At 36.9% G+C, this 17751-nt stretch overlaps 1 protein-coding gene across 2 annotated transcripts in view; it reads left to right on the top strand.

The window, feature by feature from the left end:
* Nucleotides 1-833: 833 nt before the first annotated feature.
* Hibadh (3-hydroxyisobutyrate dehydrogenase) overlaps nt 834-17751 on the top strand; it is a 104897-nt gene continuing 87979 nt past the window's right edge. Inside the window, exons 1-2 of one of the 2 annotated variants that reach the window (XM_027939611.2) lie at nt 834-986; nt 9933-10093. In XM_027939611.2, the coding sequence (XP_027795412.1) occupies nt 896-986; nt 9933-10093 (252 nt within the window). In that variant the 5' untranslated portion in view covers nt 834-895. The remainder of the gene's footprint in view (nt 987-9932; nt 10094-17751) is intronic. The other variant, XM_071613919.1, reaches the window with a different exon arrangement.

The following is a 17751-nucleotide window of genomic DNA, read 5'->3' as shown; positions in this document are numbered from 1 at the left end:
GACTTGGAATAGAAAGAGCAAGTTCCTGGAAATTCTGCTTCTAGAAAGAACAATTATCAAATTGGTTTCCTATTTTTCAAGTTTACTGAGAAATTATCGGGTTATACAACATCAAATCAATTTTGGAATTATTACATACACAGTAGATTTCTTTAAAAAAAATTTTTTGCAGTTGTATATGGACAGAATGCCTTTATTTTATTTGTTTATTTTTATGTCGTACTGAGGATCGAACCCAGTGCCTCACGCACTCCAGGCAAGCGCCCTGCCGCTAAGCCCCAGCCCCAGCTCCACAGTAGATTGCTTATTGTTTTTCAATAGGCACTAAAAATACAAACGCTAAATTATAAGATCCATACTTAGAAAGGCTGGAAATTTCATCTCTTGCCTAGAAATTTTTGCAGCTGTTGCGAGTCAAAGTTTGTCCTTGCCTGTAACGTAGAAACGCATAGCTACAGCTCTGGGAAGGAGGGTTTCTGGGTACAGTTGCTCTGAGGAGGCGGGAGTGAGCGCCAGACACCTCCTCCCACACAGCCTCCACGTCTTAGTAAACAAGGAGACTCACGCTCGCAGGCTGAAAACGTAGATGGAGTCTGAGGGAGGGGCCAGGGCGCGGGGCTGGGGGTGGGGGTATCTGGGAGTTCCTATTGGTCCACTCCCTGTCTATAAGGGAGTTGACAGTCTCCGCCCCCGATCCCGGGCCGCGCCTCTCTGCACCACGCTCCGCCCCTTGCGGGCGGACGCACTTCCAGATCAGTGAGAGCGCATGCGCGAGCGGCCCCACGCCGAGATCGCGCCAGCTCGCCCGCGGGGTTGCGCATTCGCGCATTCTCGCAGTCTGTGGGCTAGCTGGGAGGCGGTGGAGGTCACCGCGGGGAGGCGGGGCGGGGGCAGCATGGCAGCTTCCTTGCGGCTCCGAGGAGCCACCTCCGGCCTCCGGTACTGGAGCCACAGGCAGCGGCCGGCAGCAGCCAGCCTTGCAGCGGGTAAGGACCTCGCGCCTCTTCCCCAGGTTCTCGCCTGGCCGCCGGCTACTGGCGACCAGAGGGCTGAAGAGGTCTTTTCACCCAAGGTTGCTGCGGTTGGGTTGGGGTTTAAAAAACAAAATTTTGACTTGTTCCAAAGGCCTGGCCTCCACTGCGGTCACCCCTCCTGCCTGTAGTTCTGTCTCTTCTGCCTCAGTCCCCTCACCTGGCTCCAGATGTGCGGGGTTCAGAACTTAGGAAGGGGTGGGCAAGGACTTGGGGTGAAGGGAGGAGTATTTGGGCCCAGGACATGCTTCTTTGGAGTTTGGGCTCCGAGGACATTTGGAGGACCAAGCAGTAGGGGCGACCCCGCATTCACCCCGGCGACCCCTGCCCATCCTGACGTCCCAGGTTGCACAGTCAGTGAAAACACTCTCAGGCCCACAACGGTTTGTGTTTAACCACCGTAATTGGGAGAGATGGATGAATAACATCCCAGCATTCCAGCAAAGTTTGTCACCCTTGACTAGCAGGGTGGATTTACCCCTCTTCTGTAACTGCTGCCAGCCAAATTGAACCTTTCCAGAGTCCTTCCCCCATACAGTTAGAAGTTTTTGAACACTAACCAGGGACTTAGGAAGAGGCAGTTTTGAGAGCTACATGAAGATCCACAGAAAACTATTTCAGTCCTTCATTTTTCCCCTGAGGAACCTGAGACCCTTTTTGGATAAATAAATTAGGATCTCCCCAGCAGGATCTAAAAAGTAGTCCTTGATTCTTCTTAGTGCCTGCATTTTCTAGGACACCAGGGCTCCTCTTATATTGAAAAAATGTTGATTTGTGGGGATACTGCCCTTGTGTTTCTGTAAAATTGAGTTTTAACGATGCAGTGTTTAGTATGATCATATTCAGGATTAACAAAGCCTTACTAATGGGGTTGGGGTTGTAGCTCAGCAGTAGAGCATGCACTAGACCTTGTTTGGACCTCAATAGCCCCCATCTCCTGCCCTCCAAGAGAGGAAACTCACAAGTCTTTCATATTTCATTAGATGAGTAAGATGTATTTGCTGTTTAGTGATTTTACCAGATGTTCTAATGATATTTGAAAGAACTCTTAAAGAGTTGTGAAGGTTCTTACAATTCCTGGTAGAAGAATCTGAGGCCTAAGACTATAATACTTGTTTTTATAAATTGGAAGGACCTACCTCACAATGCTGGTTAGACTACTTTGGCATATGATCTTTAGGTTTTTTGGCACAAAGTTGTTGTAAGAATATAGATTTATGAAAAACTTTTAAATAGTTCTTTTGTGATGAAATGTTTAAAACGGATCAACAATTGTTTTTTATTCTGTGGAATTGTTTTAAACACTCATGTTGATTTTAGTTTACTACAAAACAGTTAACTCTTTTGAGGTTCAAATCTTAAAGGATAGAAAAAAAACTTCACATGTAGATTTGGAGTTTAGGGACATTACTAAAAAGAACCATGATTAAATAGTAACATTATTTAGGGCTGGGGCTATAGCTCAGTGGTAGAGCGCTTGCCTTGCATGTGTGAGGCACTGGGTTCCATCCTCAGCACCACATATAAACCAATAAATAAAGATATTGTGCCCCATCTACAACTAAAAAAATACTTTAAAAAATAGTAACATTATTTAGTGCTCTGAATTTTGTAGGCTATTTACCTTCATAGTGTGTTACATGTTTATAACATAAGGATGGCAATGTTCTAAGGATCCATATAATTTATTATTAAAAAAACATAAAAGTTATCAGTTAATACCACACCTTAATTTTGAAATTTAGATGATTTTTGTTGGCATTTTAGACTACGAAGAAATGGATAACTTTGGATCATGTTACATTTGAGAGATCAAAATCTGTAAACTTGCATCTTTAAATTTAGAAACTAATGTTGCCAAATTTTCTAGCTAGTTTACCAGTTGATCAATGAATATCACCTTTTTATTATGTTGTCTGATTTTTTTTTTTTTTACTCCAGCTTTATATATCTGCAGTCTAACTTTGCTATTTCCACATACTACTGTCAGGACTTACTTAAAGGAAGATGTATTCTTTAGGTTTGAAAATTTTTAGGGTAATCATAATGCCATTATATTCCTTTGGATTTCTGCCCTTTTGGGAGCAAATTCTTCTTTATTTGCCAAACACTCCTTTTCTTGCTTAATTTTCGCTAAATGTTGTCTTTTCCCATATATGGTTCATTATCTAAATGCATCTATACGTTCTTTATTCTCTCTGTTTCTTTCTTCTAACCCACTGGGCAAGCAAAAAGGGGCATTTGGCATAGGACTTGTCCCATAGTGCTACTTCATGATTATTGTTAATAAAAGGAACTAATATTTATTGACTATCGTGTGCTAAACATTGCTTAATGCTTTAAATACATTATCTCAAGTAACCTTTATAATCATTTTCTCATGTAGGTGCTCTTGTTGATAGACAGTAGACACTCTTGTTGATTTTAAATATTATCACCATCAATAAACAACTTCTCTTTTGATATCAGCTCAGCTAGTTATATTACCACCCTTTAAAGATAACTGAGTCTATCATTGAAAGCATCATCTTCATTGGTATTCATGTTGGCTCATCAACATGGGCCTTATTGTTCTTGATGGCCTCAACCTCAGCAACATCAGCATTCTACTTCAGTTCTTCTAGGTCTTATCACAGAATTTGGCAGAATTTTTCTTGCTAGGATTACACAAGAACCAGTCATCTGATTGATTTAACTCTATGATTCTCATTCTGTTAACCAACCAGCATCATTATTACACCTTGTCTTTGACTCCTCCTTGTCACCCTCTAATACATGGACACACTTTTTCGTCTTATTTCATTAAGTACCTTTCTAGATTTATATCCAACCTCAAACTTATTTATAATTAGCAGTTTCACTGATGCCTTTGATAGTATCCTAATATTTTTTTCAGTCTTCTGCTTTAGTTCTGGGTAATATCCATTGCCTTTGGTTTGTGCCATCCCTCTGGTTGCCACCTCGGTAGTGATATGGAGAGTCACAGAAGTTTGCTGATTGAATGCAATGCTTTGTCTTGTTCATTTATTGTTACATTTTCAGATTTCCCACAGCTTTGACTTAGGGCTGGCAGCCCCTGAACCAGACATTTGGCAGAAATGGCATTACCATGTACTGGTTTAGGCAGTTTGGAACCTGACCCTGAACTTGGGAGTCAACCTGCAATATGTAATGGTTGCTGCAATGGTTTACCTTTGCTGGATCCACTTTGTCACCTTAGTTTCTCTGTAATTGTGATAGGACTGGCTTTTATCCCCATAAACACTTTGATGAAACCTTTCTGGTTAGTAGTTATTTATTCACATACTGCTTATTCAGCACTCATTGTATGCCAGTTCATTTTCTTGTGAAAGTAGTTATAAAAGTTATGTATATGTGATAAAAACTCAAAAGGATATAAAAAGTCAGAATCTTTTCTTCAAATCTGATCCATTACTCTAACTCTCCAGGTGTAACTGCAATTTATTATATATCTATATAGAAAACCAGAAAAATAAGAATACTATATATTATTTATAAAGTTTTGCATCTTGCTTCCCACCCCCCCACTCAATAACTTGTCTTGGAGATTTTCCCTATGCTTTTAGATATATATATCATATTCTTTTAAATATTGGTATAATTTACATTGCATTTAATATAAATTATCAAGTATCCTTTTAATGCATATTATGAATTAAGTGGCCTATTTGCAGTTATTTAATTATTTGTGGGTTTTCTGTTGTAACAAACAGTTCTACAATAAACTATATATTTGTTATTCAGAATTTAGTGTATAATAACCTGTTTTTATAAATAAAGTTTATAAAACTTTAAAGTTTTATAAATAAAGTTGTATCAGAACACAGGCACACCCAGTTATATTTGTATTGCCTATAGCTGCTTTCAAACTAGAATGGATGAGTAGTACAGTTGTGACACAAGCCTTATGGCTTGCAAAGCTAAAAATAATTTACTATTTGACTCTCTCCTTCTTATGAATGTCTTTTATAGTTTTTTTTCCAAATCAGGATTTACTCAGGTTTCATACATCACATTTGATTGATATATTACTTTCTTTATATTATTTAAAATTGAGAACTCTAATGTTTTTATAATGTTCTAAGTGTATGATGTTGATGTTTTAAAAACAGCTATTTGCAATGTAGTTGATGTACAATAAACCACATCTATTTAAACTCTACAATTTGGTAAGTTTGATGTCTAAGTACCTGAGAAACCATCATCACAGTCAAGATAGTGAATGCATCTGGTACCACTGCCTTAAATTTCCTTGTGCATCTTTGTATATATAAATAAGAATATTTGTATATTTTTACTGGTTTCAGATTTCTAGCTTGACAGTTTTTTCCCCCTCAATATTTTAAAGATGTTGCTCCAGTTGTATATTTCTGATAAGAAATCTGCTTCCATGCTTTCCCTCTGGCTGCTTTTAGCATTTTGATTCTGATGTGTCTTGGCATAGTTTTCTTATTTGTTGTATTGGGATTCATTAAGCTTCTTGGAGGCATGGAGTTTATAGTTTTTAACAAATTTGGAAGAGTTTTGGCCAGTGGGTCTTCCCATAATGCCATTAGTTCTTCCCATAGTATTCTTTCTTCACTTTTCTATTTTGAGGACTCCCATTGCATATGCATTTGGCTGGTTAAACTGTCTCAGCTCATTAATGCTCTTCTCATTTTTAGAATTATTTTTTTCTCTGTTTTGCTTTGGGTAGTTTCTTTTGCTGTGCCAGTGAAGTTATTGATCTTTTCTTCCACAGTATGTATTCTGCTGCTAATCTTCCAGTGTAATTTTCATCTTACACATTGAAGATTTCATCTCAATTAATTTACATTTGGATTTTTAAAACTATCTTCCATATCTCTACTTTTGAAATGTTTGGACCACAGTTATAATAATTTTTAATTCTAACATCTGTGTCATTTTCATGGTTGGTTTTATCTTTTTGACTTCTAAGTGTATTTATTCCCTGAACTTCAAAGAAGTTCAACCTTTGGGCTTCAGCCTCTTTGTTCTTGTTTAGTTTGCTGACTCTCACAATTTCAACTCTAATTTTGAAATAGATGGTCAACAGATCTTCCCCTCTCTTTCTCTCTGTCTCTGTCTGTCTCTCTCTTTTCTCATCCTTACTATGGGAACTTTTCTTGTCCTAACCCACAGCCTTGGTTATAATGTTTCTAAGTTTGCTGGACATCTTTGACCTCACGACAGCTCATAGTTACCCTATTTAAAACTAAGCCAACTCTCCTTTTTTATTTCTCTACCTAGGGTATTGATACTACTATTCTTTTAGTGTCATTTTTGGCCTTTGCCTTGTTTCAGCCCATAATCCAATTTGTTACTTTTTTTTAGGTCTGTCTTTGAATAATTTTTCCTATTTGTCTTTCCCCATAGTTACTACCTGTTAGCTGTCTTTTATGGACAGAATGTTTGTATATCTTCAAGATTCATAGATTGGAATTCATACCTTTAAGGTGATGGATTTGAAGGGTGGGACCTTTGGGAGGGAATTAGGTCATAAAATTAGAGCTTATATAATCAGAGACATGAGCTCGTGTCCTTTCTTTTTCTGCCTTGTGAGAATACAAAGAGAGAATGGCCATTTGCAAACCAAGACACTTGTTCTGGCATCTTTCTTTCTTTTTTTAAAGAGAGAGAGAGAGAGAATTTTTAATATTTATTTTTTAGTTTTTGGCAGACACAACATCTTTGTTTGTATGTGGTGCTGAGGATCGAACCCGGGCCACACGCATGCCAGGCGAGCGTGCTATCACTTGAGCCACATCCCCAGCCCTCTGGCTTCTTTCTTACCTTCATTTTGGACTTTCCTTCAGAACTATTGTTTAAGCCACAACAGCCTGAATATTTGTTGTAGCAGCCTGAACTAAGATCTAGAGGATTTCTATTACTTTTATATTGGTCTTCTTGAATTCAGACTCTTTCCTCCAGTTCATCTATTGTATAATGCTGCCTCATTTCTCTTTCTAAAGCATAAGTGTGATCATATCATTTCTTTATCCCACCCTTCAATAACTATCTCTTGCCTCCAAAATGCAGTCACATTGTTTAGCATGCTTTAGTCTTCCATATTATGGTCACATTATTTCTTCTAATTTAAATCTACTGTTTCATTTCTTTGGGAATGCCATAGGAAGAATGGAGGACAGTGTCATACAATTGAAGAATCTAGTCATACTGACCTCATTTGAATATTGATGTTACAATTTAATAAATTCTTAGGTATTTACTGAAAGATGATAGTGTATAATGACAATGTTATCTATAAAGTTTTCAGTGTCTGGCATGTAGTAAATTTGCAATAAACATTAATGATTACTGTTAGCATTCACTTCTGGCTTTCCTAGTTCCTTGCATATGCTCATGTTCTTTTTCTCTGACATTTACTTCCTTTCTGTTCTCCCTATTTGAAATATTACCTATTCTAGAATACCCAGGTCAAATGCTTCCTTCTTCAAGTTTCCCAGATCATGAATTTTCCTTCTCTTTTAGTAGTATTTTTAAACAATATTTTATCCCGACTGTCTTATATTAGTATTAGATTGCATAGTGTACATCATCTTGGATTTTAAGGCTGTTAAAGGCAAGAACTGTGTTTCATTAGTGTCTTCCATGTCATCTGGCGTGGGACATGTGCATAGTTGCTTAATATTTGTTGAGTATGGGAAAGATTTACGATTTGTCCTTGTCATACTGACATGTTTGACCTAAAACAGTTGCCTGCTAAATTAATGGCCTTTAAAATATAGTCGTCTTAGTTTCTAATGTTTTTAGATTTTTTTTTTTTTAGTTGTCAGTGGACTTTATTTATATGTGGTGCGGAGAATTGAACCCAGTGCCTCACACTTCCTAAGGCAAGCGCTGTACCACTGAGCCACATCCCCAGCCCTAGATTTTTAAATTATACCTTTCCAGGGGCTGGGGTTGTGGCTCATTGGTAGTGTGCTCATCTAGCATGCATGAGGCACTGGTTTGATCCTCAACACCACATAAAAATAAAATGAAAATATTGTGTCAACCTAAAATTAAAAAATAAATATTAAAAAATGTAAAAATTATCAAATAGAATAGAATTTTTTTAAATTATACCTTTCCAACCTTAACACGATAGTCTGGAATAATAGGACTAAATTTTCTCTCAGGCCATTTTTGTCAGTGTGCTTATGAGCATCAGAATCCTTTTACAAGCCAAGTGCAGTGGTCTACACCTGTAATCCCAGCGATTCTGGAGGCTTAGGTAGGAGGATCATGAGTTCAAAGCCAGCCTCAGCAATTTAGTGAGGCACTGAGCAACCTACTGAGACCCTGTCTCTAAATAAAAATATAAAAAAGGGCTTAGGATGGCTCAGTGGTTAAGCACCCCTGGGTTCATTCCCTGGTACAAAAGAATAATAATAATCCTCTTATAATGTATGCCTCTCATTCTGTTTAATTTCAAAATAAAATTTATTTTTAGATAAGTGTCATTTCTTTGTCATTGAACCCCTGTGGCCAGAAAATCAGGCAGAGGGATCCTGTTTTTACTCAGCATGTAAACTTAGCACTAGTAATGGTGATCTTGCTTGATCTTACTTGACACTCACATTTAATAAAAGTGGTAGAGACAATAATCAAATTAAAATGATTTAAATATGCTTCTAACCCAATAAGGCCCCTATTTCTTAAGCATTAGAGCTTCAAATAATTTACTTTTAGAAAAATGTCATATTCAGATTAAGTTCAAGGAAGAGCAGGAATCAATAATTTGAGAGGATCTGTAACATGAGAGGGTGACTGATTAGTTGTTGTACTAAACAATTTTGAAACTGGAGTCTTTCAAAGAAAAAATGAAAAGAAAACTGGCAAATGAAAGGGCAAGTGGAATTATTTCTCTTTCTTCCTTCCTTTGATGGAGCTTTTCCAGGGCAAGGACCCCACCTTGCTTTGTCTGCTCCAGAGCTCCTCAGTACTTCATATGCAATGAATATTTGTTGAGTGGTGTTGGTTGAGTGGAGTTCTAAAGACTAAGACGTTGTATCTAATGTTATTTTTGTGGTAGGATAAAACTTTTTTTTACTCTAAAACTTTACTTTGAATAATGTGCCCCCAGTGTAATTTTATGAGAAACAAAAACCAGTCTTGTATATAGTTAAAGAGCCCCCCTTCCCTCCCTCCTCCTTCCCTTGCCACCCTCCTTCCCTCCCTTCATTTTCTTGCCACCTCTGGAAATCCCTCTTTTCTGAAGGTGCAAAGTTGTTGAGCCCAGGTCCTGATATTGTTACCTTTGCTATTTAAAGCCCATGGAAGCATTTACCTCGCCTCCTTTCTCCTCCCCTCCCCTAGGACCACTTTTGTAAAGTAGTAACTTTGGTTGAAATATATTCTCCTAGATTTAACATTATATTAAGATTTTTTTTTTCTTTTTAAATTTTGGTTATTGAACATATGGTCTTGGCTTGTTAAGCATATGTTTTACCACTAAGCTACACCTCCAACCTAAGATCTGTCCTAGGTGTAGGCCTTACCCATATCATTACCGGAGATAATTAGATATAAGGAACTAAAATGCTTTACGTTGTAGGTAACTGACAAGAGGAGATTTACAAATGATAGCATTTTTAAATTTATTCTTCAAAATGGCAAAAAGATGTTATAGAGGTAGAAAATAGAAAAGATTGCTTAAATTTTGTGAATGTTTCATGGAGAACTAAATAATTAGAAGTAAAATTTGCTTGCACATTGTTGATGCCTTTAAATGGGGTTAGGTTATTATTTTTAAACTACTCTTTTAGAAGTGTCTTTTATAGTAAACATAAATGACAACTGACTTATAAATACTGAAAGAATGTTTACAATGAAAAATGTTATCTGCCCCTATTGAAAGTAATATATTGAAATCAGTGTGTTCTAGGTCAATGGCTTCTAAGACTCCAGTTGGATTCATTGGACTGGGCAACATGGGGAATCCAATGGCAAAAAACCTCATGAAACATGGTTATCCGCTCATTATTTATGATGTATTCCCTGATGCATGCAAAGAGTTTCAAGAGGCAGGTGAACAGGTAAGGTCTTTTTTGCATATTGTTTTAGATTTTGATAATTAAAAATGAATGTATGCCAGGTACAGTGGCTCACACCTGTAATCCAGCAACTTGCAAGGTGGAGGCAGGAGTATTGCATGTTCAAGACCAGCCTCAGTAACTATCTCAAAATAAAAAGTAAAAAAAGAACTGGGGATGTAGCTCAGTGGTAAAGCACCCCTGGGTTTAATCCCCAGTATTAAAATAAAACCAAAAACCAGAATGTACATTCAAATAAGTGACATCTTCTTGGAAGTATACCCAGTGAAGTTGTAAACCTAATTCATTGTTAACTTTATTTCATTAGCTATTTAACATTTTTTCAGGATCCAGATATACAAGAAAGGAGCACTTCCATTAGCTACTTGGGGGAAGAGGGTCTATCTGTCCTTTAATAGGTGACCTGGAACATTTCCCAAATTTGGTCAGAGGGTTTTGTTTTGCCCTACTAGTTTCCCGAAGTAGTAACTTTATTGATTATGCTGTTAAAGCAGTTCATTTAGTGGAAATAGCCTTCCAAGTTAGTGAAAGACAGGCAAAATTGTCTTAGAATGGTCTTAGAGATACAAAACTTATCTTGAGTCCTGGATCAGATAGTTACATGCTGTCTTAATGGTGGCAAGTTACTTACGTCTGATGGTTTCCTCATTTGTAAAATGTGCATGATGAAAACCTATGTCATTAGACTGTGAAACTCCAATGAGAGAATATATGTGAATATATTTTGTAAATACTTTATGATAGCACTTTGTGAATACCTTTTAGCTATTGGCTATAAACCTGGAGATGACCTAAAAACACTGTGTGTTATAGTGAAGAGTTGAGTTATAAAAGATCTCTAGAGTGTTGTTTTAGGAGGCTACCATTTGTGTTTCAAGAATTTGGAGATTGGAGTTTATCATGTTGAATGATAGCATCTGTTGGTTAAGTCTTGTATATTGTTTGGATTTATTGAACTTTATTAGTAACTCAGATGACAAAAGACCATGTGTTAGTATCTGAATTTAGAGTTTTGATTTTTTTAGATACGGAGCAAGTTGTAGAGTGGTAATGGAAGGTAGAATGTGATCCCAGAACTAGGAAAAATCTATAAACCTCCTGAGAACTATAGAAAAAGATGAGAGAAAAATAAAATTTAGCTGGGTGCAGTGGTGCACACCTGTAATCCCAAGGGCTTGGGAGGCTGAGGCAGGAGGATCATGAGTTCAAAGTCATTTTCATCAACCTAGTGAGACTCTGTCTCTAAATAAAATATAAAAAAGGGCTAGGGATGTGGCTCAGTGGTCAAGTGTCCCTGGTTCAATGCCTGTTACCAAAAATAAATAAATAAAAACAAAATTTAACAGTCAACTTCTGGATGATAGACTTGAAAGTAAATACTGTGAAATGCAATGCCCAGATAAAGGACAGATTTAGGTAACTTAGAATCCATTTGCATAACTGGACATCCTGTATATTCTTCCTCCCATGGTTGTAAGCTGTCTGGAAATGGCAGCAGTCTGGTATGAGAAAGTCAGTGTGATCTTGGAACTTGTTAGTAACATTGAAGCTTACTTACGCCCATGTAGTCTGTGATAACCGACCCTGTCCTCCTAGTGCAATAGGCTTGTAGATGACCTGAAGTAACTTAGAAACTTAGTAACCTTGTTTGAAAGAGTTGATCAAAAATTTTGCTAGAAAATCTGGAAAAGTGGCCTTTTACCATCTTCAGATATGGTAAACATTTTAAGCTGTTATTCAGTCTGAGATGAATCAATTAGCAGTTATTTTGAAGAGATAGATTTTACTTTTAGAAATAACACATCTGTGGTGTTGTCATTTTATAATGGTTTATATATTTGTAAGAGTAGCAGTGCTACTCAGTCTCTAAACTGAGGAAATATCTTCAATTAAATTCAGAATTTAACTAAAGAGAAAGATACCTGGACTGGCAAAGCAGAAGCTCATGGCCTTTTAAGTTATTATTATTGCTCTTACTTTTCCCTTTATGCCTATAGCCTTTAGACCTTACCTATGGAATAACTAAAATGATTGTCACTACTTTGTGAATCTTTTCTGCTTCTTCCTAGATTCCAGATATTTCTGATGCTCTGCCTGAATTATCTCATATTCCGAAGTTATCCCCTTATCTCCATTTCCCAACAAAATTCTTGTTCTTTGTTAATTTTAGGTAGGTATGAGGCAAGCCTACTTTAAGAATAAGGCTTATCCGTGATTATAGGAAATATTTACAATAAAAGGGAAAGGAAAAACTCTAATATTTAGTGAGCACCTCTTGTGTGTCAGGTCTTTTTCCAACTATTTTTTATCTTTGTAACATTTTATCTTATCTCATTTTATCATTTTATTATCAGGAAACTCATTTGTGGGGAAATTAAATAATATCCCAAGGTATACAGTGGGTGAATAGCAAGAGCCAGGATCTAAACAAAGATTTGTCTTTGACTTCAGAGCTTTGGCTCTTAATTACATGGTGCATAGTCACTAAATAGTGAAATTAATGTATCAGATATTTTGGAACATCTTCCTTGATTCTGAAATAAAGCAGCTTGTTATCTATTTATAAACTAGGTTTCTGAAAAATAAAGTGCCTAGATGCTTTTTGAATACGTAGTCTCAGGTCACTGATCATATATCCCCTGTCCCATTCTCTCTTTAATGTGTGGTTCTGTACTCTTGGAGTTTGTTGGAATTAATTAATAATTATCCATTATAATGGGTTGTTAAGTGGGTATACAGAGGTTAAGTATATCTTAATAGAAGACACAGGAGTAATTATTCATGATCTTGGATTTGGCAAAGAATTTTTAGATCTGACAGCAAGAATATGAGTAATAGGGGCTAGGGATGTGGCTTAAGCGGTAGCGCGCTCGCCTGGCATGCGTGCGGCCCGGGTTTGATCCTCAGCACCACATACAAACAAAGATGTTGTGACCGCCGATAACTAAAAAATAAATATTAAAAAAAAAATTCTCTCTCTCTCTCTCTCTTCCTCCCCCTCCCCCTCTCACTCTCTTTAAAAAAAAAAAAAGAATATGAGCAATAAAATTAAAAACAGATAAATTGTACTGCATCAAAGTAAAAACTTGTGCTCTAAAGAACACCATCAAGCAAGTGAAAAGGCAATCCACAGAATCTGATAAATATTTATATCTGATATGGGACTTATATCTTGAATATATAAAGAAGTTGTTTTAGTTGCCTTTTCATTGCTATGAACAAAAGACCTGAAAAGAACAACTTAGAGGAGGAAAGGTTTATTTTGGCTTATGGTTTTAGAGATTCAGTTTATGGTTGATTGAATGCATAGCTCTGGAGCCAAGGAGAGGCAGAACATCAAGGTGAAAGGGCACGATGGAGGAAAGCAGCTCAGGACATGGCAACCTGGAAGGAGAGAGAGCTCTGCTTACCAAGGATAATATATAAACTCTAAAGGCACACCCCCAGTAACTTATTTCCTCTAGCTTCACCCTACATACCTATAGTTACTGCCCAGTTAATCCACTCTCAGTTGTGGCCAGCAAGCTTTTATAATCCAATCATTTCACCCCTGAAAATTTTTGCATTGTTTCTCACACATGAGCTTTTGGGGGACTCTTCATATGGTTTAGATAAACCATAACAGAAGTCTTATAACCCAAACATAAAAGGCAGGTAATTAAATGGGCAAAAGATCTGAAGAAGTGTTTCTTCAAGGAAGTTATACAAATGGCCAGTAAACACACAAAAAGATCCTCAACATCATTAGTCATCAGAGAAGTGCAGTCAAAACCACGAGGTATGCATACTAGGATGGCTAGAATAAAAACATTAGAGAACAGCAAGTTTTGGTGAGGATGTGAAGAAATTAGAACCCTCATAAAATGTAAAATGGTATAGCTACTTAGTAGGAGTTCCTAAGAAAACTAAGTATAGAATTATGATATGATCTAGCAATTCTACTCATAGGTATATGCACAAGAGAAGTGAAAACTTGTATCCACACAGAAACTTCTGTATAACAGCATTATTCATAACAGCCAAAAGATAGCAGCAACCCAAATGTACAGCAATAGATGAATGGTTAAAAAAAATGTATTATGTCTATATGATGGAATATTATTCAATAATTAAAAGGAATGATGTACTCATTTTTGCTACAATATAGAACTCTGAAAACATGCTAAATCAAAGAAGCCAGTTTCAAGGACCAGATTCTGTACAAGTCCATTCATATAGAAGTCTAGAATAAGAAAATCTATAGAGATAGAAAGTACCCTGTTGCTTAGTGCTGGGGATGAGGTGGAGGTGGACACAGAGGAGTGATAGCTAATGGGTATAGAGTTTCTTCTTGAAAATGTTCTGAAATCGACTGTGGTGATGGTAGCACATACCTGTGACTATACCAAAAGGCTTCAAATTATACATTTTAAATGGACAAACTGTATGGTATGTGAATTATATCTCAATAAAGTCACTTAAAAACTGAGGTCTTGAGGTATAGCTCATTGGTGGAGTATGTGTTTAGCATGTGTAAGGACCTGGATCAATCCCCAGCATGACCTTAAAAAAAAAAAAAAAAAAAAAATCCAAGTCCTAACTCCTGGTACCTATGAATGTGACTTTTTTAGAAACAGGGTATTTGAAGATAAAAATTAAGGATCTTGAGATGAGATCATCCTGGATTTATGGTGGGCTCTAAAACCAGTCACAAGTGTCCTTCCAATAGACAGGAAAGAAGACATAAAGACCCAGAGACAAATGCCATGTGAAGATGGAAGTGGACTTTAGAGTTATGCTACTGCAAGCTGAGCTATTCCATGAGCCACCTGAAGCTGGAAGAGGCAAAGAAGATCCCTCCCCTAGAGACTTTGGAGGTAGTGAGGACCTGCTGACACCTTGATTTTAGACTTTGGTCTTCTGAGCTGTGAGAGAGTAAATTTCTGTTTCAAGCCACCATGCTTATAGTAATTTGTTGTGGCAACCAAGGGAAACTGATACAGCAAATGTTGGGAATCTATAGAATGCCTGGGTTTGGGATTTGTCTTCACCACTTAGAATCTGTGTAAACATGGGAAAGATTTTTAAAATTACCTCTAACTTTGTTTTCCCATGTGTGAAATAAGGATAATAATCATACCTTTTTTCATGGAGATATTATGAGGATTAAATGAGTCAATATGCGCAAAGAACTTAAAATTGTGTTTGTTACGTAGTCAACCAGTGTTAGCCAGAAATTAGCTTCTGTAATCCTTAGATGCATAGGACGGGATGATGTGTACCTGTAATCCTGGCAACTTGGGAGGCTGAGGCAGGAGGATTGTGAGTTCAAAGCCAGCCTTAGCAATTTAGTGAGGCCCAAGCAACTTAGAGACCCTCTCTCTAAATAAAATATTTAAAAAAGGCTGAGGATCTGACTCAGTGGTTAAGTGCTTCTGGGTTCAATCCTTGGTACCAAAAAAACAAAACAAAAACAAAAGGCCTTAGATGCATTTCAACTGTACACATCTGTTATTCCTCTTCTGATGCTCTCCATTCAGATGGCATGTCAGAATCTCTTGACTTATTTATTTATTTGTTTTTTTTTAGTGTAGTTGTACACAGTACCTTTATTTTATTCATTTATTTTTATGTGGTGCTGAGGCTTGAACCCAGTGCCTCTCACATGCTAGGCGAGTGCTCTACCACTGAGCCACAACCCCAGCCCCTCTCCTCACTTCTTAATGAAGAAAGTTAACTTTCTATTGCTCTGATTATAAAGTTCCTATAGATTACTGTAGCAAAACAGATGACAGGGCTGGGAATATTGCTCAGCTTTAGAGTTCTTGTCTAATATGAACAAGGTCCTGGGTTTAGTTTCCAGAACTGAAAAACAAACAAACAAAATCCCAGGTGATGACCTTCATTAAGTCATTAACTTAACAGATATTTCTTGAGTACTTTCTGTGTGCTAGGCACTGGAACTGTAGCCCAGAATGATTCATAGTCCTTGCCTTTGGGGATCAGTAGTTGGTCTTAGATTATTGAAACACACAAATATGTGATTCCAAATTGTATAGGTAAAAAGAAAAAAGTAAAATGTCATATTTTTTTTTTTAATGTGCATTATCTTAGGTGAGAAAGCAGATAGGGGCGTTCTCTTTAAAGACCTGACATTTAGTCAGACAGCAGAATACATAGGATTTATCCAGGTAAGAATGGGATTGAAGGAGCAATTTCTTCAAAAAGAGGAGTTTTAGTCTCTATTTGCGAGATATTTTACTTTAGGTCAACAGATATCACTTGAGTACCTGCCATTTGTCTAACAGATCACCTAGTGCAGTAGTGAATAAAACAGGTTGAGTTGAAAGTGACAAGGTGTTGGATATGTCTCAGGAGGCAAGCCAAATTAATATTACAAGGAAATTTCTATTAAAATTGTAATTAATTTGACTATAATATGCTAATAAAGCAGTTTTTGAGGGGAAGAAACTATTAAGAGTCATTTCTCATGGAGAACTATACAAATAATAGATTATAGATTTAATGACCAGGTTTTTCTTTTTCTTCTTCCTTGTGATATGTAAGTGGGTGTAAGGAAAGAAGATGGATTCTGGATAACTAACTGTTCCTTTGAAATTAGTGAATGAAGACTTGTCTTTACTTCTTGTGTGCCCCTCTGACCTCTGCACCCAGTACACAGTGGGAAGTATTGTGTGTGGTTCACACTGAGCCCAGAAGCCTGAAAGATGGAATTCTCTTGACCTACATTTCATCTTCCTCCCATCTCTGGTTGTCTTAAGGGTCTGTACTTGAGTATTGATTGTGTCAGCAGTGGAGGGTAGGAGAATAAAATGTGTATGAGTGAAGTGAGAAAGATAGAGAGTGAAGAAGCTTTGGGCCTGAGAGGAAGTATCCTGTTCTTTTTTTATTATTTCATAATAAAATGAAAATAAAATTTATTTATTGATAAATGATTTATGTTGGCAACTAAGAAAATATTTTGAACGGTGGCAGTATCATTTGAACGAGTGTGATTTTCTAGGAACACCCCTTTAATAGGTAATAGTAATTCAAATGAACAATAATTCAAATGAATAAATTCAGATATATTAATATGCTAATATTATTTTGTGGCTGTTTAATTTTTTAAAGTGTTGGATAAAAGAAAAAAATGAACTCCGTTCTACACTATAAGGCAAAGACAAGACTTGGAATGAGAAATGTATGTGAAAACCATGAAACTTCTTGCTGTTTTGTAAAACAGTACCCTGAAGGGATTAAAGGTTAAAGAATTCTGGGTGAATTTTAGTTGATTCAGACATTTTAATGCTAGATATTCACCTTGCCCCACCCTTCCACCAATGTTACAATATTAAGTGAAGCTGATGAGGTGAAAGCCAAAGTAAACTAAAGTATCTCCCCCATCTCCCAAATTGCAAAACCTTGCCAAGTTGATTTCTGATGTTCACTGTGCTTTCAGTGAGAGATTAGCAGGGATGAAAAAGTTGTAAAATATTTAACTCAAGGAATCTAACTCAAAGAGCAATCAGCTAGTTTTCAAGATCCTCATAAAAAGTACCATATGGGTCTGGGAGTGTAATTCAGTGGTAGAGACCTTGCCTAGTATGTGTGAGGCCTTGGGTTGCATCCCTCCCCCTGCCAAAAAAAAAATTATTTCA

Source organism: Marmota flaviventris, chromosome 1 (genome assembly GCF_047511675.1).
Source record: "Marmota flaviventris isolate mMarFla1 chromosome 1, mMarFla1.hap1, whole genome shotgun sequence".
NCBI lineage: Eukaryota > Metazoa > Chordata > Mammalia > Rodentia > Sciuridae > Marmota > Marmota flaviventris.
Note: the sequence above shows the minus strand (reverse complement) of the source record. Positions and strands in the feature narration are given on the sequence as shown.